General features: G+C 49.5%; 2 protein-coding genes across 7 annotated transcripts in view; both read left to right on the plus strand.

Annotated features, from left to right (window-relative positions):
• LOC140392529 (polyhomeotic-like protein 2) overlaps window positions 1-4,975 on the plus strand; it is a 34,219-nt gene extending 29,244 nt beyond the window's left edge. For all 6 annotated transcript variants that reach the window (XM_072477790.1, XM_072477791.1, XM_072477794.1 and 3 more), the window contains one exon: window positions 679-4,975. In XM_072477790.1, coding sequence (XP_072333891.1) covers window positions 679-833 — 155 coding nt within the window. In that variant the 3' untranslated portion in view covers window positions 834-4,975. The remainder of the gene's footprint in view (window positions 1-678) is intronic.
• Window positions 4,976-16,715: 11,740 nt separating this feature from the next.
• The window catches only part of LOC140392530 (leucine-rich repeat-containing protein 47-like), a 32,196-nt gene continuing 25,003 nt past the window's right edge, over window positions 16,716-23,908 (plus strand). Inside the window, exons 1-3 of the mRNA XM_072477797.1 lie at window positions 16,716-17,350; window positions 20,195-20,653; window positions 23,008-23,124. Of these exons, the coding sequence (XP_072333898.1) occupies window positions 16,718-17,350; window positions 20,195-20,653; window positions 23,008-23,124 (1,209 nt within the window). The 5' untranslated portion in view covers window positions 16,716-16,717. The remainder of the gene's footprint in view (window positions 17,351-20,194; window positions 20,654-23,007; window positions 23,125-23,908) is intronic.

Raw genomic sequence — 23,908 nt, forward strand, 5'->3', positions numbered from 1 at the left:
AGGAATTCAGGCGTCACTTAACCCTACTCATCAAGGGGTGAGAATGTAAAACTGCCTACCACCAGGAGTGGTTGTGGTGGACAGCTAAGATACGTTCAAGGGGAAGATGGATAAGTACATGAAGGGGAAAAGAAGGTTTGCTGATTGGGTGATTTGGAGTATAGTGGAAGGAGGTTTTGCGGACAGAAATACCAGTGTGGACTAGCTGGCCTGTTGTAGTGTACATTCAATATAATTCTCTGTAATCATTCCTCAGTTCTCCAAACGGATAATCAGCAAGTGAGGAGAAGTCCTTGTTGTCCCCAAGCACGGGTTCATCAAGTGAAAGATTAGACTCTCAACAGTTTTATTACTGATGGACCCCAATCAGCCAGGAAAGAGTTCCAAAACTGAACACGTCACACTGTTCATTTTACAAATTTTGCAATGGGAAGACTGAATTTTGAGATCTTTGGTTTAAAATTCCTTTTAAAAGATTCTACTCCTGAAATGTTAAGGTACAATGCCTGTATGTCTCAACTATTTCACTGGAATCTATGGTGATGTGGTTGCTCCGGAGTCACTGAAGCAGGCACCCATGGAATTTTATCTTGACACCCCTTTCAGGAAGGGTAACGAGCATTTTGTTGAAATTCTAAGAAGGTGTAAATTACAGGACTGTCATCGGTCTCTCTTCAGGTTGCCAGGAGATCGCTGATGAATTCCGGACACAGGAGATTGATGGCCAGGCACTTTTGTTACTCAAGGAAGATCATCTGATGAGCGCCATGAATATTAAGTTAGGGCCAGCTTTGAAAATATACGCCAGAATCAACATGCTGAAAGATTCCTAACCTGAAGCAATGGTACGTCAAAGAGGACCATTGGACAGCTACAGTGACAGTTATTCTGTAAGCCAAAGTTTCTGGTCACTGTGATGATAGTGCTCTTTGGAATGGAAACTTGAGTGAAGCTCTGACTGAAATGAGCACAATAACAAAGCAACTGTTGGCTTCATGAGAAGCTCGCATTCCGGGTACAATTTTTCCCAAATAAGGAAAAAGTGCTCTTCCACAAGCAAAAGATTAATGCAGAAATATTGGCACAAGGAGTCATTTCAGAAGGTGATCCAATATGTTGAGTGTTTAGACAATGACTTCTACAGAACGTTGCTACCGTGGTGGTGGTTGGTGGTGAGACGGTTCACTGACATCCTGAAAATAGTTGCTTTTTGGAACTAGATCTGTACCGAGGTGGGTCTCTGTTTGAAACTGCATGTTTAGAGATTAGACTTGCTTTAGAATGACTTGATAATCAACAGATCTATTTTGTGATCTTTTAATGTGCCTGGAATAACAAAACGGTGCTGTAAAACTATTCTATTTGTATTTGTACAAGGCAGGATGATGAAGTACGCGTGGGGATGTACCTGTGTCTAGAACTTTAAGATCATGTAAAAGAAACAAGTGATGTAGCTTGCTGCCTGTGTGGCAGTATTTGCTTTTAAAACTTTAGCTGAAAATCACCTGTAAACATTCTATTTCCCAACAGAGTTTACACTTTATTACAAGGCCTTTTTCTCCTCTCTCTATAAGTGATTCAGATATCTGAGCATCACAGAAAACACATTTTCAAGAGGTAACTGATTCAACTGGGTGGCAAAAAGCTGGCTCATATGATTTAGTGAGAGGACCTGAACTGCACTCCGAGCAGCAGAAGATTCACAAAGTGGACAAGCAGTGTAAATCGCTTTCCCACCCTATATTGGAAGATGCCGATTGCTGTTTGTCTACCGATACTTGGCCCAAGTGGCTGCTCTTGATAATTGAGCAGTGAGTGGCAGGGGTCCAACACAGCCAGTCGCAACCCTGTCCTTACCTGATGCACACTGTCCATTATAGCCAGGAACCGCTAGCTGATTTCCTCCCCACTTCCACCTCCAAAATCCCAGGAGCATTGAGCCAAGTGCCTCAGCTGCTTTGGAAACCGCAGCTTTTCCTGCCCTCTGGCTCACTCAGTCTGCGTTTCACCAACTGAATTCTTCCAAAAGCTCCCAATGAACTACATTTTGGTAAAATTGTCGAGGTTATTAGCGCACTACAGCAATAACCACTTTTAGCCAACGCTCCATAGCCAATGAGTTGCAACAAAGACAGTCTCACCACCTGCAGAGTTTGGAGTCCGACATGGCAGCATTAACATTGTGGCGCAGTGTTTCATACATTCTTCATTTCAAAGAACGTTACACCGCTTACCTACGAGACAGAAAATGACCGGTTGGGCAGCACGGTGGCGCAGTGGTTAGCACAGTTGCCTCACGCGCCAACGTCCCAGGTTCGATCCCGGCTCTGGGTCACTGTCCATGTGGAGTTTGACCATTCTCCCCATGTTTGCGTGGGTTTCGCCCCCACAACCCAAAAGATGTGCTGGTTAGGTGAATTGGCCACGCTAAATTGCCCCTTAATTGGAAAAAACGAATTGGATACTCTAAATTTTTTTTAAAAAAAGAAAATGACCAGCTAGACTTAAAATGTAGACATACCTTTATATTAGATTTGAAATGTAACTTTAACCATTGGTCTATGTTTCTGTGTAAGTGACCACATATTTTGGACGTGCGTCTGGTCACTTTTCCACTCTCCGTCGTGTTTTGGCAATTCTTAAATTGAAGTTCTGACTTGGTCAGATGTTCACGTGAACAGGAGAGTCCACAGTTACCACTTCAAGTGGACAATCTTAAAACAAAAATCCGAGGATTACACCCAGCAATTAAAGTGCATATCAGTTATTCCGAAGTTGTTTGAGATTCGAAAAGATGGCAAGTCTGATGGAGAAAGTTTAGCTCCCCTGATAACTTTGCTCAGTACTGGCACATTCACTGTTACAAAGTCAGCAAGCACTGTTATTAAGTTACAACGTAATAGACATGAATAGTGGATTATGACGCCACTGTTGCATTAGTTTGTCCTCCAATTTTGTCTGGCAAGACAAAGCTCTTTTAAAGTGTGATGTGTGTATTCTGAGCTTCTAAAATTATATAGCATTTTGGAGCCCACAAGTCAACTGGCCTTTCTCTAATTATAGTGACTGTTCCATTAGCTCCATACAAGGAAATCTTAATATTTTCAACACTACCAGAGGGAAGGCTTTGTATGACCAAAGACAATAAATATTCAGCAATGTGGTTTAACATTCTTGGTTATTTATCTACCCTGTTGGTTTCTCTTTCAGGAAGCTCAGTGGTAATTACACTTCAATGTTCATTTGTGCAGAACTTGAATCTTTATTTGTGTGAAGGATAACATTTGCGTTATAAGTCATTTGTAGTTTTAAAAATATCTTTGTATTATTGCTTTACGTGTTATGTATTTTTGTTAAAAAATATTGGTACTGAAATGTTGTTTTTTTTTGGTCGAAACGGAAGACATCTTTGGTAACTTGCAGCTCGATTAGTGTACAAATCAATAGGTTCTGAGCTCCTCTATGGCTTATTGGGTTAGTATACTGCCTGGTAGGTGACCTGTACACGCTAGATAGCCCCTAGGTTCAGTTCACTAGTAGCGACAGTAGGACACTACAGGCTTCAGGAGCCCATGGGCTGGACAGGAGAGCGAGGGAGCGAAACTGACCAGGATTCCTGCTTCTCGTCAATATCCAGTGACCCACGCGGGACGGTGAATAAGGGCTGAGCCAGACTTGGTTGTGATGGTTTCCCAGGTTGAGTTGGCTGAGCCAGGTTGACTGACTGACTCGCCAAGATACCCACATCAAAGACAGCCACTTGAGTGAGGTGGCAAGAGAGCCACCAGGTTGAACCACATCGCCGCGAACCAGTGCTTTCAGGGAAATGTGTGTGAAAATTTGAGGGGGAAAGAAAGACCCCTCCCAAAGAAAAGGTGTTTTAGCTCGTGGCTCGAGTGTCACCTATCAGCCTTGGCAAATCTGAGCGCTCAAACCAGTGCCCATGTCTCTCTTCTGAGAAGTTCACCAAAGTCAGATTATTTGAAACTTGTTAGCACATTAGTCAGATGGATTGATCAGTTTAAAATATCAGTTCTTGCACATCTTCGTTTTTACAATACCAAATGTGTCCAGTCTTTGCCCATTATGAACCACCATCAGACACAGTTACATCAACCTTTCCTAATCTTGAGAAATTGGCAGGAAAAGTAGCTTTTTGGCATTCTTGACTATATATTTTATCTTATTTAATAAAAGAACTGTGAACAGCCGAAGATATTACTTTAATTGATGTACCTCGGTAAAACAAAGCAATAAACATTTCAGTACTAGTAGCTGCTGTTTTGAAAGATGACATTAAGATTTTTCGGCCAAATTACAAAACTCGGATGGAGTTACTTGAAGAAATTGAGCCGGATTTGCGTTATTTTCCCCTAATTTTTATGTTTTTTCCAAAATGCAACAAAATGCATTGTTTTAAAATGTGCATCACTCTTTGCAATGAAATGTATTTTTTGTACATTTTAAAGCCATTCTCAAGACCTCCTTATGTTGTTTGAGTGCCCATCTCAGATTTTGACTTGTATTTCGAGATGCGTGCACATGTTTCAAAGGCTACATGGATATTCAGTCATGGAGTTCAGTCTGTTTGCAATGTGTGTCTTTATTTCACCAAACCTTTGCTGAGTTTCCTTAGTTGCAGGTTCACTTCTTGATGTGAATTGAAATAGCAGTGTCTACATTCCTGCGAGATGTCTTCTTTTCCTGTTACCAATGTGTTGCCGAGTTCACGACTTGGCGTTGCCTGGTTTTGTTATTTTCAATAATGTTCTAATTGTTACATTACAAATTTGAAACCCAAATTGACACCATGCATTGAGAACCCGCTGAATAAGGCTGCAATAAATTATTTCCGAGCTGTTCGATTTGAAACGGAAGTCGAGCACGGCCCGATTGAGTGAACAATTACTTCTGACTGCAGACGTTTTTTTTCTAATTCTTGTGTTGGTACGTAATAAATCGATTTCAAAAAAAATACTGTGGATCTTTATTCATTTTTGATGAATTTACGTTAAGTTTTATTTCAACCCAGACCCACCCAGTAACAACGATGATTCTGGGACTAAACTTTTGGTGGATTACCTTTATGGTTGGGAAACAGTAGTGTAGGGTCCCGGGGCCGCCATGGCAGATGGTGAAATTTGAATTCAATAACAAAATCTGGAATTAAGTCTAAAAGTTGACCATGAAACCATTGTCATTTGTCGTAAAAACCCATCTGGTTCACTAATGTTCTTTAGGGAAGGAAATCTGCCGTCCTTACCCGGTCTGGCCTGCATGTGACTCCAGGTTCACAGCAATGTGGTTGATTCTTAAATGCTCTCAGGGGTGGGCATTAAATGCTGACCCAGCCAGCGACGCCTGCATTCCATGGAATACAAAAAAGGGTTGTGGGGGAGGAATGAAATTAAGCAATATTAGATGAAGATAACACTTAAAATAAGCAAAATACTGCAGATGCTGGAATCAGAAACCAGAACAGAGGTCGCCGGTTGGAGACTGTTCTCCCGCCGGAGATGAATCGCCACTGATTTGCGCTCGCACTGGGAGCGGAAATCCAGGGGCATTTCCCTAATCCTGGCCATACAAACGTATGCATGACAGGGACTCCGAGGGATTCGTTCATTAATCCCACTATCAGGCCACCATTTTGAGTGGGCAGCCTAGTGGCGAGGTCCGGTGGCTAGCCTCCTCCTCCCCGCAACACATTCCCACTACGGGGATTTTATAGGATTTCCCCCCCATCAGTGCGAGGGTGAACCGGCCTCCCCCACCAGAGACCTCTATTACAAAGACCCCCATACGGGAGACTCCCACCAGTGACCCCCAATTACAGAGACTGCCCCCCTTGCTGAGATTCCCGCAAGTGTGTCCTATTCCAGAGATGCCCACCAGAAACTGCACCCCCCCCACCCCCGCCCCCCCACAGCAGAGAGGCTCCCACCTGGAAGTCGCCCAGAAGAGAGACCCATGCCTGGAAACTGGAGAGCAATCCAGACATAGTCGGTAAAAATAAAATCTCTACTTTAAAACTCACCTGTGCAATACACCTGCCGGCTCAGGAAGCAGGAAAACAGGAAGCAGCACCTATCAATTCCTGGAAAGAGAAAACCAGTCAGCTGTGTTTAAATCCCTCAGATCTTTGATCTACAAGCCTTTAATTTCTATCTCTGTGAAATTGATTTTATTAGGCTGTGATTGACACCTTGCACATACAAAAAAAAAAATTGCTTATTGTCACAAGTAGGCTGCAAATGAAGTTACTGTGAAAAGCCCCTAGTCACCACATTCCGGTGCCTGTTCAGGGACCAACCAGCTGTCTCAATTGTTTAATCTCATTTCCCTTCCCGCTTGTGTGGATTTCAAGTAGCCAGCTGTGAAACAAGCCCCAATGTTTATAAACTGCATTCTCCATCGAAAAAGAGAGCACTTAACTGTCTTTGATGGGGTCCAAGAACTGTCAATCATAGCTAGATGAGTCAGATTTGCATTGTGGGGGTGAGGGTGGCCTTTCGATGGACTTTGGGGGTCAACTCCCTTAACGAATTATCCCCTTGGTCCACTGCGAGGTCCACCATGACAGGGTGACGCTGAGAAATACCTGCACAAGTTCACGCCCATGTGAATCCCAACCCAGAGGCCGGGAGGTTCGCTTGGGCTTGGAGAAATCAGGTGCCCGGCCCGTTAATAGGATGCAATAGGTCAATCTCTGTCCTTTCATCAGAAACAGCAAATCTATAAATTTGTACTCCATCCCTTTCCTAATCCAATTCTGAAACCATATTTGTTTTTGTTTTAGTGCACTTCAGACTGCTCCTAATTTATCTATTGACTCTGGAAACTTCCCTCTAATTATGCTGTACTTCTTTAATACATGGGCCTATGTTTTTCGAATGGCCGGGTCTCACTTCTCACCATCTGAAGAGTCGGCGAGGAACACAACCCCGTTGACTCAGTGCCCCGCAGGCATTTCACACTCGAGGAGGGCTAAGTGGCTGCAGGTGGGACTTTCCACCCCTCTCGAAGTCCCACGTGACATCTTTCTGTGGTCAGGGTGGGCAAGAACCCGAGGGAATCCCGTCCCTTCAATGACGCGCACTCTCATTCCCACCTTGCAAGAGTGTGAAATTCTGACCATCGGCCCAACGCTCCGATGCTCGACCCATGTCAGATGGAGGTGGCAAGTCTTTAAAAATGGTGGATGGGTCCCAATTCTCAGATTCTCGTTTCTGGCAGAGTTATCTATGCGGTATATATGTGCCTGTGACAAGCCCACAGGGAGCACTCCAATCTGGCCAGCTCCTTTAAGGAATCGCAGGAACCCAAAAATCGCAATAGGCCGCATGGCCTATCAAGCCTGCTCCATGATTCAATATGATCGTGGCTAATCTTGTGCTACGTTCAAATATAAAATAATTGGGTACTTTAAATTTCTTTAAAAGTATCTCATACTGAATGTAAGACAGATATTGTAAATTTTTTATCTTTCTGAACTTGTGTAGTAAAGTTTATTTTTGTTTGGTCAAAATCCGTGGAATCTTGTGGTTTTATTCACGGAGTAAGTGGCATGAATCTCAAACATTATCAACGTTAAACAAAATGCTCTAAGTCCCTAACCAGATCTTGCCATCAGCATGAAAGTCTAAGATCATACGGCACAAATATAAATATGAGGAATATATTTCCACATGTGCAAATCTCCACTGAAATTGCCGTTTGTAATTTTTGCAATTTTCCTTTTTTGAAATGCGCTTTTTAAAAACTGAGGCAATTAACATGACCGTAAGATGGAACTTCATTCAGAGAGCCCACCAATCATCAGGAGAGACAAACGTTGAGGGTTGGGGGATTGGCGAGGATGCAGACTGGGGAGGGGAGAAGACTGAAGGAGGGGGAGTTGGGAAGAGACAGCTGGAGCTCGTGGCCAATTGCTATACTGTCGGGGTGGCCAAAGGGAGACTCTGATTTGTTTGCATGGGTATGGGGGAGGGGGGGGGGGGGCGGGGGGGAGAGAGAACCGGGAAATTCCTGCATCTGGTTGGCAAGGTTATGTGCAACGCCAGGGAAATTCATCAGGTGGCCGCAAGGGTAACCCTGGACCTGAAGATTAAAGGTATTAAAATAAGTGACAGAAGTCCAGTTTGAGACCATGACCTAAGCAGAGAGGGCACCATCCACTCAGGTTAGCCAAGACGTACAGGTGCTTACAGGTACCAGTAAAATCCAGCTGAGACCTGTTGAAAACCAGTCCCCACCAGCTCAGGCCTGAACTGGTCTAGTAATAGTCCGAACTGTTTTTTTTCCCTTCTGGGAAACAAATGTAGGTAAGCACCAATCGGGAGCTCAACAGTAATTCTGGTTCAGACCTTTATCTAATGAGCCTATTATTTCTCAGTTGAGACAGGAACACCAGTCTCCCAGCGATCAGCCATCTGTTCAGCCTATGAATAGGATGGGCAGCATAGACTACGCATAGTGAAGACATCAGAAATGTTTCTGTAGTTAACCTGAACGTCAGTTGAATAAAAACTGTTTGGAAGAAGGGGCCCAAATAGCTACATGTCTGAGCAGGTCATCTACTTCTGACGCTGATAGCACAAAAGGTGTGCCGTGCTATTGGAGCTCCAGCTTTCAGATGGGGCATTACAGACCCCCTTCTCCCTGCTGAGGAAGATTTTGACAATCCCACCTCGAAGAACAACACAGGAGTGCTCCTGGTGTCGAGGTCAATCTCAATCCCGCAACTAAGATGACTAAAAACAGATTATCTGGCACCTGCCACATTGCTACTTGTGAAGTCTTGCTGAACATTTTATTTCACGGCCCATCCTTACAGACGGGCGGCACGGTAGCACAGTAGTTAGCACTGTTGCTTCACAGCGTCAGGGACCCAGGTTCGATTCCCGGCTCGGGTCACTGTCTGTACGGAGTCTGCACGTTCTCCCCGTGCCTGCTTGGGTTTCCTCCCACAAGTTCCGAAAGACGTGCTGTGAGGTGAATTGGACATTCTGAATTCTCCCTCTCTGTACCTGAACAGGCATCGGAATGTGGCGACTAAGAGGGTTTTAACAGTAACTTCATTGCGGTGTTAATGTAAGTCTACCTGTGACACTAATAAAGATTATTATTATTACTGGCAGCAACCCAAGGATATCCTTATCATTCTTGGACTGGATTTGAACTAAAGTTCCACAAATGGATGCTACTCAAAACTGGAACTTTTCACCTCCGAGGCAACAGCGCTACCATTGGGAATCAAACTGACAAGAGTTAAACATGTAGCAATCGTTCAATGTCAGCAATATTCTACACTGAACTAAACGACTATTTAGTCTGTTTAGCAGTAGATGAGTTAATTGGCGAGGATGCAGAGAGATCTTTAATCCAAAACATATACTCCGAAGCAGGAGTACAGAGCGTTCTGAGGGCAAAGCACACAGGAGAGGTTAATACGTTCAGGTTTCCAGTAACAATAACTAACATCTCTGTGCTGCAATACACAGGAACCTGGTCATGGTTAGCTGAGCCGAGTCCATTCAGTAGTCAGTGTAATGTCTACACTTTCTACTACCAAGTGCCAATTACCATGCAGCTCAATGGCATTGCCAGTCAGGTCTCCTTTGAGATGTCAGCCAGACAGATGGATTGAGGAAGCAGCCATTAGTGCGAAAATGCCACACAAATCAGTGTTTGAAGACTTATTTCAAAATTTGACACAATCACATTTTTAGTCACTGGCCCCAAAATATAGAAAATATTTGTCTTGCTCTAATGAGGCTGCCGTAAGTAATTGAGGCCACTGCTGTTGATCTTCAGAATGCTAGAGCATTAAAGGAGACCACTTGGCCCATCTTTGGCCAGCTCACTGCAAGAGTAACTCACCCAGTGGTACTCTCCCACCTTGTCCCCCCCAGCCCCACAAATCTTTTATTTTCAGATCATAGAATCCCCAGTGCAGAAGGAGACTATTCAGCCCATCGAGTTACTCCCCTCCCTATCCCAATAACCCCTTAACCAAACTGCACACATTTTTGGGACACTAATGGGAAATTTAGCGCGGCCAATCCACCTAACCTGCTTGTCTTTGGACTGTGGGAGGAAACCGGAGCACCCGGAGGAAACTCAGGCAGACACGGGGAGAGCGTGCAGACTCCCCACAGTCACCCGATTGAACCCGGGTCCCTGGCTCTGTGAGGCAGCAGTGCTAACCACTGTGCCGCCCTGCCACCCCATAATGATCCAATTCTCTTTTGAAAGCCTAAGTTGAACCTGCCCTCGGGCAGAACATTCCAGAACTTAATCACTCGCAGCAAAGAGAGGTTTTCATCATGTCGCCCGTTTGCCAATCACCTCGAATCAGCGACCACCATTGGAAAATTTTCTCCCGATCTCAGTCCGGACCCCAAATGATTTTGAATATCTCTACCAAATCTCTCAACCTTCTCTACTTCAAGTAAAACTGCTCAGTTTCTCCAATCTATCTGCGTTATTGGAGTTTCTCATCCCTGGAACCATTCTCGTGAATCTTTTCTGCACTCTCTCGAAAGCCTTCACATCTTTCCTAAGATGTGGCACGCAGAACTGGACACAGTACTCCAATGAGGCTGGACCAATGTCTTATACAAGTTCACCGTAATCTCCTTGCCTTATTTATTCATACACCTCTATTTAAAAAGCTCAGGATCCCTTCTGAATCGTGCTCTCAAATTTGCCCTGCAACCTTCACTGATGTGTGCATATATACACCCAGGTTCCAGGGCTGGGTTTATTAGAATGTCAGCCTTTTCTCCTTCGAGTGTTGCATTACCTCGAGCGATAACCTACCAAAGTTTACAAAGAAAACAAAGAAAACTTCAATAACACTATTGCTCACGGTGATGCAGACTCACATTATTAATGGATTCTCACTGAAACTGAGCTATGGTTTTCATCTCTCTGCTGACACCTAGTGAAAGAGTAAAATGTCACTATATCACTGCTGTAATTGTTAGTGATGGGGTGGGGGGGGGGGGGGGGGGGAAGAGAGAGAGCCAGTTAGCTCAGTCGGCTGGACAGCGAGTGCGTGGATCAGGTTAACTCCCAATAGCATGAGTCCAGCTGAGGTGAAGTCAGGCCTGCCTCCTCACCCCACCCATAGTTAACTTTGCCCAGGTTTGGAGAACAATCACCAAGGATCTCCTTTGAGCAGAGAACTCAAGGAGAGGGAGCACTTAATAAGACCATTTGCAAGGAGTATTAATAGTTTAAGCTTTTCTCCAAATTGGCCATCACTTTCCACCTCTGACTAACCCTTGGGTAAAAATGTGGGGCAGACAATTTAAACTGTCCAGAAGTTTGGAAAATGTTAACTTCTTGGTGTTTATTGTGTCTGTGACCAGGGAGCTGTCACACAAAAATAAAAGCCTCTGTTTTTGCATGAAATATATTTCTTTTAGGTGAAACATTCCACTGAAGCACAAAATCAGAATCTCTGAATTGTTACGGCGCAGAGGGAGCCCATTCGGCCCATCGTGACTGCACCAGCCCTCCAAACAAGCATCGTGACTCAGTGCCATTACCCTGCATTTTCCCCCTCCCCATTCTTTCTATTTGAATAATTATCTAACGCCCTCTTGAATGGCCTCAATTGAACCTGCCTCCACCACACTGCCAGACAGCACATTCCAGACCCCAAACCCCTCTCACATCACATTTGCTTTTTTAAAAAAAACACTTTAAATCTGTGTCCTCCTGTTCTCGATCCTTTTCATTGACTCATAGAATCTGTGGCACGGAGACAGGACCTTCGGCCCAAACTGGTCCATGCCAACCAAAAAGCCCATCTAAGCTAACCCCATTTGCCTGCATTTGGCCCTTGTCCCTCTAATCCTTTCCTATCCAATCCTTGTATCTGCCCAAATGCCCTTTAAATGCTGTCAGTGTCCGTGCCTCAACCACTTCCTCCGGCAGCTCATTCCACATACGTCCCACCCTCTGTGTAAAAAAGTTGCTCTTCAGGTTCCCATTAATTCTTTCCCCTCTTAACTTAAACCTCTGCCCTCGAGTTCTTGATTCCCCAACCCTGGGAAAAAGATTGAGTGCATTCACCCTATCTGTGCCTCTCATGGGGCGAGATTCTCCGATCCCCCGCCGGATCGAAGAATTGCCGGGGGCTGGCGTGAATCCCGCCCCCGCCGGTTGCCGAATTCTCCGGCACCGGATATTCGGCGGGGGCGGGAATCGGGCCGCGCCCCCCCCCGGCGATTCTCCGGCCCGGATATACCGAAGTCCCGCTGCTGGAATGCCTGTCCCGCCGGCGTGGATTAAACCACCTCTCTTACCGGCGGAACAAGGCGGTGCGGGCGGGCTACGGGGTCTGCGATCTGGCGCCGGGGGTGCCCCCACGGTGGCCAGGCCCGCGATCGGGGCCCACCAATCCGCGGGCGGGCCTGTGCCGTGGAAGCACTCTTTTCCTTCTGCCTTCGCCACGGTCTCCACCATGGCGGAGACGGAAGAGACTCCCTCCACTGCGCATGCGCGGGGATGCCGTGAGTGGCCGCTAACGCTCCCGCGCATGCGCCGCCTGGCAAAGTCAGTTTCGCCCCAGCTGGCGGGGCACCAAAGGCCTTTCGCGCCACCTGGCGGGGTGGAAATCAGTCCGGCGCGGGCCTAGCCCCTCAAGGTTAGGGCTCGGCCCCTCAAGATGCGGAGGATTCCGCACCTTTGGGGCGGCGCGATGCCCGACTGATTTGCGCCGTTTTTGGCGCCTGTCGGCGGACATCGCGCCGATTACGGAGAATTTTGCCCATGATCTTAGATGCCTCTATAAGATCACCCCTCAGACTCCTACACTCCAAAGAAAAAAGTCCCAGCCTGTCCAATCTCTCCCTGTAACTCAGTCCCTTGAGTCCTGGCAACATCCTTGTAAATCTCTTCTGCCTCTCTCCAGTTTAATAACATCTTTCCTACAGCAAGGCGACCAAAACTGACCACAATACTCCAGGTGCGGCCTCACCAATGTCCTGTACAACTGCAGCATAACTTCCCAACTTCCAGACTCAATGCCCTGACTGATGAAGGCCAGCATGCCAAAAGCTTTCTTCACTGCCCTATCTACCTGTGACTCCACCTTTAGAGAACTGTGCACCTGAACTCCAAGGTCCCTCTGTTCCATGATACTTTGAGGTCCTACCATTCACCGTGAAAGTCCGACCTTGATTTAACTTTCCAAAATGCAACACCTCACGCTTATCTGCATTGAACTGCATTTGCCACTTCTCGGCCCACTTCCCCAACTGATCAAGATCTTGCTGCAACTTTTGATAACCTTCCTCACTGTCTACAATATCACCTATTTTAGTGTCATCTGCAAACTTACTGATCATGCCTTGTACATTCTCATCCAAATCGTTGATATAGATAACAAACAGCAATGGGCCCAGCACTGACCCCCTGAGGCACACCACTAGTCACAGGCCTCCAGTCCGACAAGCATCCTTCCACCATTACCCTCTGCTTCCTACCATCAAGCCAATTGTATATCCAATTTGCCAGCTCTCCCTGGATTCCATGTGATCTAACCTTCCAGAGCAGCCTACCATGTGGAACTTTATCAAAGGCCTTACCGAAGTCCATCTAGACTATGAGTACCACCCTGCCCTCATCACCTTTCCTGGTCACTTCATCAAAGAACTTAACAAATTTGTACAGCATGATCTCCCATGCACAAAGCCGTGCTGACTTCTCCTAATCAACCCCTGTCTTTCCAAATGTCTGTACATCTTATCCCTCAGAATCCTCTTTAGTACCTTACCCACCACAGATGTTAGGCTTACAGGTCTATAATTCCCAGGTTTTTCTTTGCAGCCCCTCTTAAATAAGGGTGCAGCATTTGCTACCCCCTGCCCCCCCCCCCCCCTGTCTTCTGATACCTCACCTGTGGTTAACGATGATGCAAATATCTCAACCAGGGCTCACACAATTTCTTCTGTAGCCTCACGCAGTGTTCTTGGATGTACCTGGTCAGGGCCAGGAGATTTATCCACCTTCAAACATTTAATATGTCCATCGCCTCCTCTACTGTAATGCGAACTGTCCCCAATATATCGCCACTAAGCTTCAGGTTCCCAAGTCTTCATGTCTTTCTCCACTGTAAACACAGAGGAGAAATATTCATCGAGAACCTCGCCCATCTCCTGCGGTTCCACACACGTGTCCACTTTTGTCCTTGATGGGTCCTATTATCTCTCCAGTTATTCTTTTTCCTTTAATATACCTAAAGAATCCCTTTGGGTTCACCTTAATCCTCTCGGTCAAAGCTACCTCATGCCCCCTTTTTGCCCTCCCAATTTCCTTCTTGAGTATACTCCTGTATCTCCTGTATACTTCCAGCTGCTGGTACCTGGGCCATGCCTCCTTTTTCCTGGCCAGACCTCAATATGTTTTGTCATCCAGGGTTCCCTACTCCTGCCAGCCTTGCCCTTCACCATAACAGGAACATATAGACCCTGAACTCAGGCTATTGCACTTTTAAAGACCTTCCACTTTTCAGAGGTCCCTTTGCCCTCAAACAAGCTACTCCAATCAATCCTTGCAAACTCCTGTCTAATTCCATCAAACTTCACCGTGCCCCAATTTAGAACTTGCACCTGCGGGCCAGTTTTGTCCCTTTCCATAATTATTTTAAAATTAATAGAACCAATTACGAGCGGTCTACTCTATCCAACATCCTTATGGGTGAATGTCTACAATTCTCCAGCCCTCTGGCACCTCCCCTGAGTCTTGGGAAGACTGAAAGATCTTGACTAGAGACCCTGCAACTGAAACCTTATTCAATTGTTCGGTGGATTTGAGGATGATCCCGTGGCAACATTCAAAGGGTCCTGGCCAGTGACCCTCCATCAATAAAAACCAACAAAAACACCTCAGTTGCTGTGAGATCTTGTACGTTCACCTATATAACTCTGGCTTCAATTCCAAAGCACTTCATAGCCAATGGATTATTGAAAACCATTATCTCAATGAACACTGGGATTGTCTGGACGAGGAAAGACAAATCCAGCCCATCTGTTCTGGGCCAGAATTCAAATACTAATAACTGGATATAGTTTAATTCTTAACCTTAATTCCTCATTTGATTATCTCACCGTATCTCCTGTCAGAAAGGGACTCTTTCTCAGCCACTGAAAGCGAATACATGACCACGTAGACAAACGTCAAATACTGAAGATGCTGGAAATGTGAAATCTACAGCGGTCCAGAGAGTAAAACAGAATTAATGTTTACATCACAACAGGAAGTAGCAGGAGATTTAACAGTTTAGAAGCAAACAGAGAAATCGGGAAGTGGTGGGAGAGGGGTTATGGTTGGGAGGGTAGGACAAAAAGCTCCATAAGAGGGTGAAGGGCAAGAGAATTTAAATGACAACGGTGTATGGCAAAACGGGACAGTTTTCCCAGCAGTCTAGGTATGTCTAAGTGTGTCCAATGCCCAGGTGTCTGGCTGTGTCCAGGTGTGTCTATTTGTGTACAGGTGTGTCCAGGTATAGGAAGGCTATGTCCAGTGTTGCTAACTTTTGGTTGGTTCAATTGGCTCTATTTTATAACCTTTGCTCTCGAGTCGCCAGGTATCTTTATGATACCGCCACGAGGTTCAAGTTCAAGTAATGTTCAATAACTGAATACACCAATTAGTAAGATTCAAATCAAAGCACATTTATTATATACAGTAAATCGCTACTCATGCATAAACTCTACTTTCTAAGCTATTTCTATCACTAACCGGCCAATACTTAGCTTCGGTCTGGCCCACCAGGTCAGGGGAACAAATGGCCTTTCGTTCGGGTTCTGAGTCTGCGGGATTCAAAGCTGGTATGGATTGGTAGCGAGGAGCGCCCATCTCGTAGCGAGCGTTGACTTGAAACTTATGTTCTTTGGAGGCAGCTGGACAGGTCACTGTCAAGGGTTGCTTCGCGTTGCTGAGTGACCCGGTCAAGAAGGACGATTTGAACTTGGGGGCTTTACTTTATAGTCCACAGGGGCTTCCCGCCTTTCGGGGCGGACCCCGTACCTGGTTTCAAGTGATTGGACTTTGTCCCAATCGCTTGATTCGATTTCTCCAATGCTGGAGCGGTTCCCTGATCGACGGGCGGTCTTTAGGTGTCTGTTAACCTCTTTTGTGTTGGCTCCTGCTGGCGCCGAGGAGTCTGGCTTAGCCTTGTTTGTCCCAAATGTTGCGATTGTTCCCAGGGATTGCTTATTAGTATGTAGATGGGGGGGCGGGCCCATCGGGGGGGGGGGGGGGGGGGCGGGAGGGGGCGGGTCCACCCGCGGGGGGCGGGTCCACCCGGGGGGGGCGGGCCCACCCGGGGGGCGGGTCCACCCGGGGGGGGGGGGGGGGCGGGTCCACCCGGGGGGGGGCGGGGCCCACCGGGGGGGCGGGTCCACGGGGGGGGGGGGGCGGGCCCACGGGGGGGGCGGGCCGGGGGGGCGGGTCCACCCGGGGGGGGGGCGGGTCCACCCGGGGGGGGGGGGGCGGGTCCACCCGGGGGGGGGGGCGGGTCCACCCGGGGGGGGGGTCCACCCGGGGGGGGGCGGGTCCACCCGGGGGGGGGGCGGGTCCACCCGGGGGGGCGGGGCGGGTCCACCCGGGGGGGGGGGGGCGCGGGGCCCACCTTGGGGGGGGCGGGGCCCACCGGGGGGGGCGGGGCCCACCGGGGGGGGCGGGTCCACATCCGGTGATGGCGGCGGCAGTGACGGGGATGGCGGAGCGCGGGCCCGGGGGGAGGGAGCCGGGCCTCGGGCTGGCGGTGGCCGCGGTGCCCGGGTCGTGGCCGGAGGTGCGGCAGGCCCTGTCGGAGGGCCGGCGGGAGCTGGTGCTGCGGGGCGGGCCGCTGGAGGAGCGGGTGCGGGCGGGCGGCCTGGACCCGGGGCTGTTCGCGCTGCCGCTGCTGCAGCACCTGGAGCTGGGCGCCGGCCTGGCCGCCCTCCCGCCCGAGCTGTGCGGCCTGGCCCAGCTCCGCAGCCTGGTGCTCCGCCACAACCGCCTGGCCGCCCTGCCCGCCGAGCTGGGCCGCCTGCAGCGGCTCCGCAGCCTCGACCTGTCCGCCAACCGGCTGACCGCCCTGCCGCCCAGCCTCGGCCTCCTGCAGCAGCTCAGCGGCCTCAATCTCAGCCACAACCTCCTGGCCGCCCTGCCCGCCCAGCTCGGCCGCCTGGCCGCCCTCACCCACCTCAACGTGTCCGCCAACCGCCTGAGCGCGCTGCCCCCGGACCTCTTCCAGCCCGGCCTGCCGCTCCTCAGCACCATCACCGCGGCCGCCAACCTCATCAGCCAGCTCCCCGCCACCGTCAGCCAGCTGCCGGCCCTGAGGGTGAGTGAGGGGCCTGACGGGCCCTGAGGGTGAGGGTCAGCTCCCTGAGGGTGAGTGAGGGGCCTGAGGGCGAGGGTCAGCCCCCTGAGGGTGAGTGAGGGGCCTGAGGGTGAGGGCCAGCCCCCTGAGGGTGAGTGAGGGGCCTGAGGGGGGAGAGGGGCCCTGAGGGTGAGTGAGGGGCCTGAGGGCGAGGGTCAGCCCCCTGAGGGTGAGTGAGGGGCCTGAGGGGGGAGAGGGGCCCTGAGGGTGAGTGAGGGGGCCTGAGGGCGAGGGTCAGCCCCCTGAGGGTGAGTGAGGGGCCCTGAGGGTGAGTGAGGGGCCCTGAGGGTGAGTGAGGGGCCCTGAGGGTGAGTGAGGGGCCCTGAGGGTGAGTGAGGGGCCCTGAGGGTGAGTGAGGGGCCCTGAGGGTGAGTGAGGGGCCCTGAGGGTGAGTGAGGGGCCCTGAGGGTGAGTGAGGGGCCCTGAGGGTGAGTGAGGGGCCCTGAGGGTGAGTGAGGGGCCCTGAGGGTGAGTGAGGGGCCCTGAGGGTGAGTGAGGGGCCCTGAGGGTGAGTGAGGGGCCCTGAGGGTGAGTGAGGGGCCCTGAGGGTGAGTGAGGGGCCCTGAGGGTGAGTGAGGGGCCCTGAGGGTGAGTGAGGGGCCCTGAGGGTGAGTGAGGGGCCCTGAGGGTGAGTGAGGGGCCCTGAGGGTGAGTGAGGGGCCCTGAGGGTGAGTGTCGGGCCCTGAGGGTGAGTGTCGGGCCCTGAGGGTGAGTGTCGGGCCCTGAGGGTGAGTGTCGGGCCCTGAGGGTGAGTGTCGGGCCCTGAGGGTGAGTGTCGGGCCCTGAGGGTGAGTGTCGGGCCCTGAGGGTGAGTGTCGGGCCCTGAGGGTGAGTGTCGGGCCCTGAGGGTGAGTGTCGGGCCCTGAGGGTGAGTGTCGGGCCCTGAGGGTGAGTGTCGGGCCCTGAGGGTGAGTGTCGGGCCCTGAGGGTGAGTGTCGGGCCCTGAGGGTGAGTGTCGGGCCCTGAGGGTGAGTGTCGGGCCCTGAGGGTGAGTGTCGGGCCCTGAGGGTGAGTGTCGGGCCCTGAGGGTGAGTGTCGGGCCCTGAGGGTGAGTGTCGGGCCCTGAGGGTGAGTGTCGGGCCCTGAGGGTGAGTGTCGGGCCCTGAGGGTGAGTGTCGGGCCCTGAGGGTGAGTGTCGGGCCCTGAGGGTGAGTGTCGGGCCCTGAGGGTGAGTGTCGGGCCCTGAGGGTGAGTGTCGCCCCCTGAGGGTGAGTGTCGGGCCCTGAGGGTGAGTGTCGCCCCCTGAGGGTGAGTGTCGCCCCCTGAGGGTGAGTGAGGGGCCTGAGGGTGAGGGTCAGCCCCCTGAGGGTGAGTGAGGGGCCTGAGGGGAGAGAGGGGCCCTGAGGGTGAGTGAGGGGCCTGAGGGCGAGGGTCAGCCCCCTGAGGGTGAGTGAGGGGCCTGAGGGTGAGGGGCAGCCCTCTGAGGGGGGAGACGGAGGGGGCCCTGAGGGGGGAGACGGAGGGGGCCCTGAGGGAGGAGACGGAGGGGCCCTGAGGGGGGAGAGTGGGGCCTGAGGAGGGTGAGGATCAGCCCCTGAGGGGCCTGAGTGTGAGGGTCAGCCCCCTGAGGGTGGGTGAGGGTCAGCCCCCTGAGGGTGGGTGAGGGTCAGCCCCCTGAGGGTGGGTGAGGGTCAGCCCCCTGAGGGTGGGTGAGGGTCAGCCCCCTGAGGGTGGGTGAGGGTCAGCCCCCTGAGGGTGGGTGAGGGTCAGCCCCCTGAGGGGAGTGCGGGACCCTGAAGGGGATGAGGGGCTCTGAAGGGGAATAAGGAACCTGAAGGTGAGGGCCACCCCAGTGAGGGTGAGGATAAGCCCCCTGAGGGGCCCCGAGGGCGAATGTCGGACCCCGAGGGCAAGTGTCAGCCACACCAGTAACTGTGTGCGCGAGCTTGAACTGACCTGTTTGGTGCATCCACATCCTGGAGTGATCGCTGACAAAACACCTAAAACTCATTTATAAATCGTAGATTATAAACTAAATGTGTCTATCTCAAAATGTCCTCATGGCAAGGTGCTCCAAGGTCTAGAGGGGAAGGAAATGAAATGAAAATCGCTTATTGTCACAAGTAGGCTTCAAATGAAGTTACTGTGAAAAGCCCCTAGTCGCCACATTCCGGCGCCTGTTTGGGGAGGCTGTTACGGGAATTGAACCGTGCTGCTGGCCTGCCTTGGTCTGCTTTCAAAGCCAGCGATTTAGCCCTGTGCTAAGGTGTGAGAACTGTGATCTCTCCAATGTTTTAACTCGCACTCCTTCCCAGTTTTATACGACCAAAGCTTGGATTCGTATAACAGATGGGGTGTCCTCACCTACATCGCGGTTTACACCTGACAACCTCACCAAGCTCTCTTGGCTTTCTGTGCACCATTGAATTACTATTAAGATCCACACCCTCACCTTCAAACCCCTCCTGCGTCACCAACAATAATTCACCACTGCTCCCACCTTCCATAATCCTCTAATAATAACCTACTCCTCCTCTTCTCTCCATTCATTGATCAAAACTGCTGCTTCAGCTGCGTTCCCACTACCCTCTGAACCCTCTTCCCCAATATCAGCTTCCTGTCTTCAATAGTTGCTTTCCACATTTTCCTTGGCCATGCCCTGAAAGCTCCCATTTTGATTTCATCAATCTATTCACTGCCCTGCAAAGCACTTTCACTTATCTTTCCATATGGCCATTGCCACAGAAATGCAACTTGTGACCAGCTACACTGGGGATGAATGGTCTATCGTGTCGACCAGGCATCTAGATGTTTTCATCGTGCAAGAATCACTAATATTCCCCTCTCTCTCCATTTTGGTTCCAGACTCTGGATCTATCCGACAATCAGCTCTCGGAGATTCCTTATGAGCTTGCTGACTGTCCCAAGCTGAAAGAAATAAACTTCAAGGGAAATTGTTTAAAAGATAAACGGCTGGAGAAGATGGTGAACGGTTGCCAGACCAAATCCATCTTGGACTACCTGAAGTCGGGGGGTCGTGGCAAGGGGAAAGGGAAAACGGACAGCGCGGAGAAAGTTGAGAACAGGGAGAAAGCAAGGAAGAAAAAGAAGGTTCTGAAGAAAGACGATGATGAGGAATCGGATGAGATGGAGGAGTTGAACAAATTGGTGGTGCGAGTGCTGCATGTCTCTGAAAGTCCCTCCTCTGTGCTGGTGAAAGTCACTCCCAACATCAAGGATGTGAGGCCTTATATTGTGTGTTGCATTGTCGAAGGCATGAACCTGAGACCGGGAAATGCATTGAAACGATTTCTTGTGGCTCAGGTAATTATTTTAAATTCACCTTTTATCAGTTTAATTTCAAAAACGGGGCAGCACGGTGGCGCAGTGGCTAGCACTGCAGCCTCATGGCGCTGAGGTCACAGGTTCGATCCCGGCTCTGCGTCACTGTCCGTGTGGAGTTTGCACATTCTCCCCGTGTTTGCGTGGGTTTCGCCCCCACAACCCAAAGATGTGCAGGATAGGTGTATTGGCCACGCTAAATTGCCCCTTAATTGGAAAAATGAATTGGGTACTCTAAATTTAGATATAAAAACAAAATTTAATTTCAAGAACAAAACTATGTTCTCTTGCACAGGTTATTGCATTGTCCAAATTTAAAGTGCGAGATATGCCTTCCTGTTGTGACAAATTCTGAATTGGATTGGATTTGTTTATTGTCACATGTACTGAGGTACAGTGAAAAGTATTTTACTGCAAGAAGCTCAACAGATCAAAAGGAAATAAAAGAAAATACAGAATAGGGTAACACAAGGTACACAATGTAACTACATAACACTAGCACCGGGTGAAGCATACAGGGGTGTAGTGTTAATGAGGTCAGTAAGAGGGTCGTTTAGGTAACAGCGGGGAAGAAGCTGTTTTTGAGTCTGTTGTGCGTGTTCTCAAACTTCTGTATCTCCTGCCCGATGGAAGAAGTTGGTAGAGTGAGTAAGCCGGGTGGGAGGTGTCTTTGATTATGCTGCCTGCTTTCCCCTGGCAGCGGGAGGTGTAGATGGAGTCCATGGATGGGGGCCAGGTTTGTGTGATGGACTGGGCGGTGTTCACGACTCTCTGAAGTTTCTTGCGGTCCTGGGCCGAGCAGTTGCCATACCAGGCTGTGATGCAGCCAGATAGGATGCTTTCTATGGTGCATCTGTAAAAGTTGGTAAGAGTTAATGTGGACATGCCAAATTTCCTTAGTTTCCTGAGGAAGTATAGGCGCTTTCTTGGTGGTAGCGTCGACGTGGGTAGACCAGGACAGATTTTTGGTGATGTGCACCCCTAGGAATTTGAAACTGCTAACCATCTCCACCACGGCCCCGTTAATGCTGACAGGGGTGTGTACAGTACTTTGCTTCCTGAAGTCAATGACCAGCTCTTTAGTTTTGCTGGCATTGAGGGAGAGATTGTTGTCGCTGCACCACTCCACTAGGTTCTCTATCTCCCTCCTGTATTCTGACCCGTCGTTATTCGAGATCCTGCCCACTAAGGTCATATCGTCAGCAAACTTGTAGATGGAGTTGGAACCAAATTTTGCCACGCAGTCGTGTGTGTGCAGGGATGTAGAGTAGGGGGCTAAGTACGCAGCCTTGAGGTGCCCCGGTATTGAGGACTATTGTGGAGGAGGTGTTGTTTATTCTTACTGATTGTGGTCTGTGGGTCAGAAAGTCGAGGATCCAGTTGCGGAGTGAGGAGCCAAGTCCTCAGTTCTGGAGCTTTGATATGAGCTTGGCTTGGATTATGGTGTTGAAGGCGGAGCTGTAGTCAATAAAAAGGAGTCTGATGTAGGAGTCCTTGTTGTCGTGATGCTCTAGGGATGAGTGTAGGGCCAGGGAAATGGTGTCTGCTGTGGACCGGTTGCGGCGGGATGCGAATTGCCATGTACCAAGGCGTTCTGCGAGTATGGAGTAGAAGCACTTCATGACCAACTTCTCGAAGCACTTCATTACGACTGAAGTCAGGGCCATCGGACGGTAGTCATTGAGGCACGTTGCCTGGTTCTTCTTTGGCACCGCGTGTATGATGGTGGTCTTCTTGAAGCAGGTGGGGACCTCGGAGTGGAGTAGGGACAGGTTAAAGATGTCCGCGAACACATCTGCCAGCTGGCCTGAGCAGGCTCTGAGTGCACGACTGGGATCCAGTCTGGGCCCGTCGCCTTCCGAGGGTTAACTTTCAGGAAGGCCAATCTGACTTCGGAAGCTGTGATGGTGGGTATGGGTGAGTTATGGGCTGCTGGGGCACTCGACAGCGGATTGTTGGTTTCCTGCTCGAACCGAGCATAGAATGCATTGATGCATAGAATGAATTGTGATTTGAGTGTTAATTGATCAAAATTCTTGCTTTGCCGCAGCAACAGGAAGTGTTGGTGTTCATGATGTGATCCACCTTGGGTGAGAAAAACTGTCCAAAAACAGTTTCCTCAAGCTCCGTGTCGTGTATCGGGAGAAGAGTTAACATCATTTTATCTCTGATTTTCTTTTCAATAAATTCAGGTTTTTGGGGGAAATGCTCATCTTAGGGAAGTTTGCCCCCAGGTACATCAGCTCTGCACTCTTTCCTTCCCTTCTCTGTGACTATATCAAACCTCTGTTCTACAGCTTGTTTAACAGAAGCTGTGATTTATTCTCTTTCCCCAGACCAAGTTGCACGATGATGACTGTCAGAAGAGAACATTAGCAACTATTGCAACACACGATTTGCATTTGGTGAAGGGACCTTTGCTGTATGACGCCAGACCTTCCCATTCCTTGAAGGTAAATGTACAGGCTTAATAATCATCTTCATTAGTGTCACAAGCAGGCTTACATTAACACTGCAATGAAGTTACTGTGAAAATCCACAGTTGCCTCATTCCGGCGCCTGTTGGATACACTGGGGGAGAATTCAGAATGTCCAAATTACCAAACAGCACGTCTTTCGTGACTTGTGGGAAGAAACTGGAGCACCCGGAGGAAACCCACTCAGAAATGGGGAGAACGTGCAGACTCCGCACAGTCACCCAAGCCGGGAATTGAACCCGGGTCCCTGGCATTGTGAAACAATGGTGCTAGCTACTGTGCCGTCCGTGCACATTGCAGTAATAAGTTAGTGTTCACCAGAATAAATAATGCAACAATAGGCGCTCTCTACAAAATATGCTTCTGCACCATAAGAAAAACTTGTAAAGCACCAATTTAAAACAATGTTCCACATGGTTTTATATTGTAAATGAAGCATGGTATATCACAGTGGGAACATTTGTAATATTTGGACATGATTGAGGTAACCCAATCAAGCTGTACGTAGAGATGAAGCAGATTACTTTGGTCCAATTTAGTGAATCACACTGGCCATTCCAATTGTATGCAGCTTCAAACCCTATCTACCCAGATCAGGAATCTACTTGTACCAGGACAATATTTCACCCGAAGGTTCACTATCTAGTCCCGCTTGTGTTCCTAAATTCTGAACATTTTGTAAAAAAAACTATTAGACTTAAACCAATGCAGTTGGAGTATTTGAACTATATTTGTAAATTATAAAATAGGCAAAGCAGCT

Source organism: Scyliorhinus torazame, chromosome 16, assembly GCF_047496885.1.
Source record: "Scyliorhinus torazame isolate Kashiwa2021f chromosome 16, sScyTor2.1, whole genome shotgun sequence".
NCBI classification, from domain to species: Eukaryota; Metazoa; Chordata; class Chondrichthyes; order Carcharhiniformes; family Scyliorhinidae; genus Scyliorhinus; species Scyliorhinus torazame.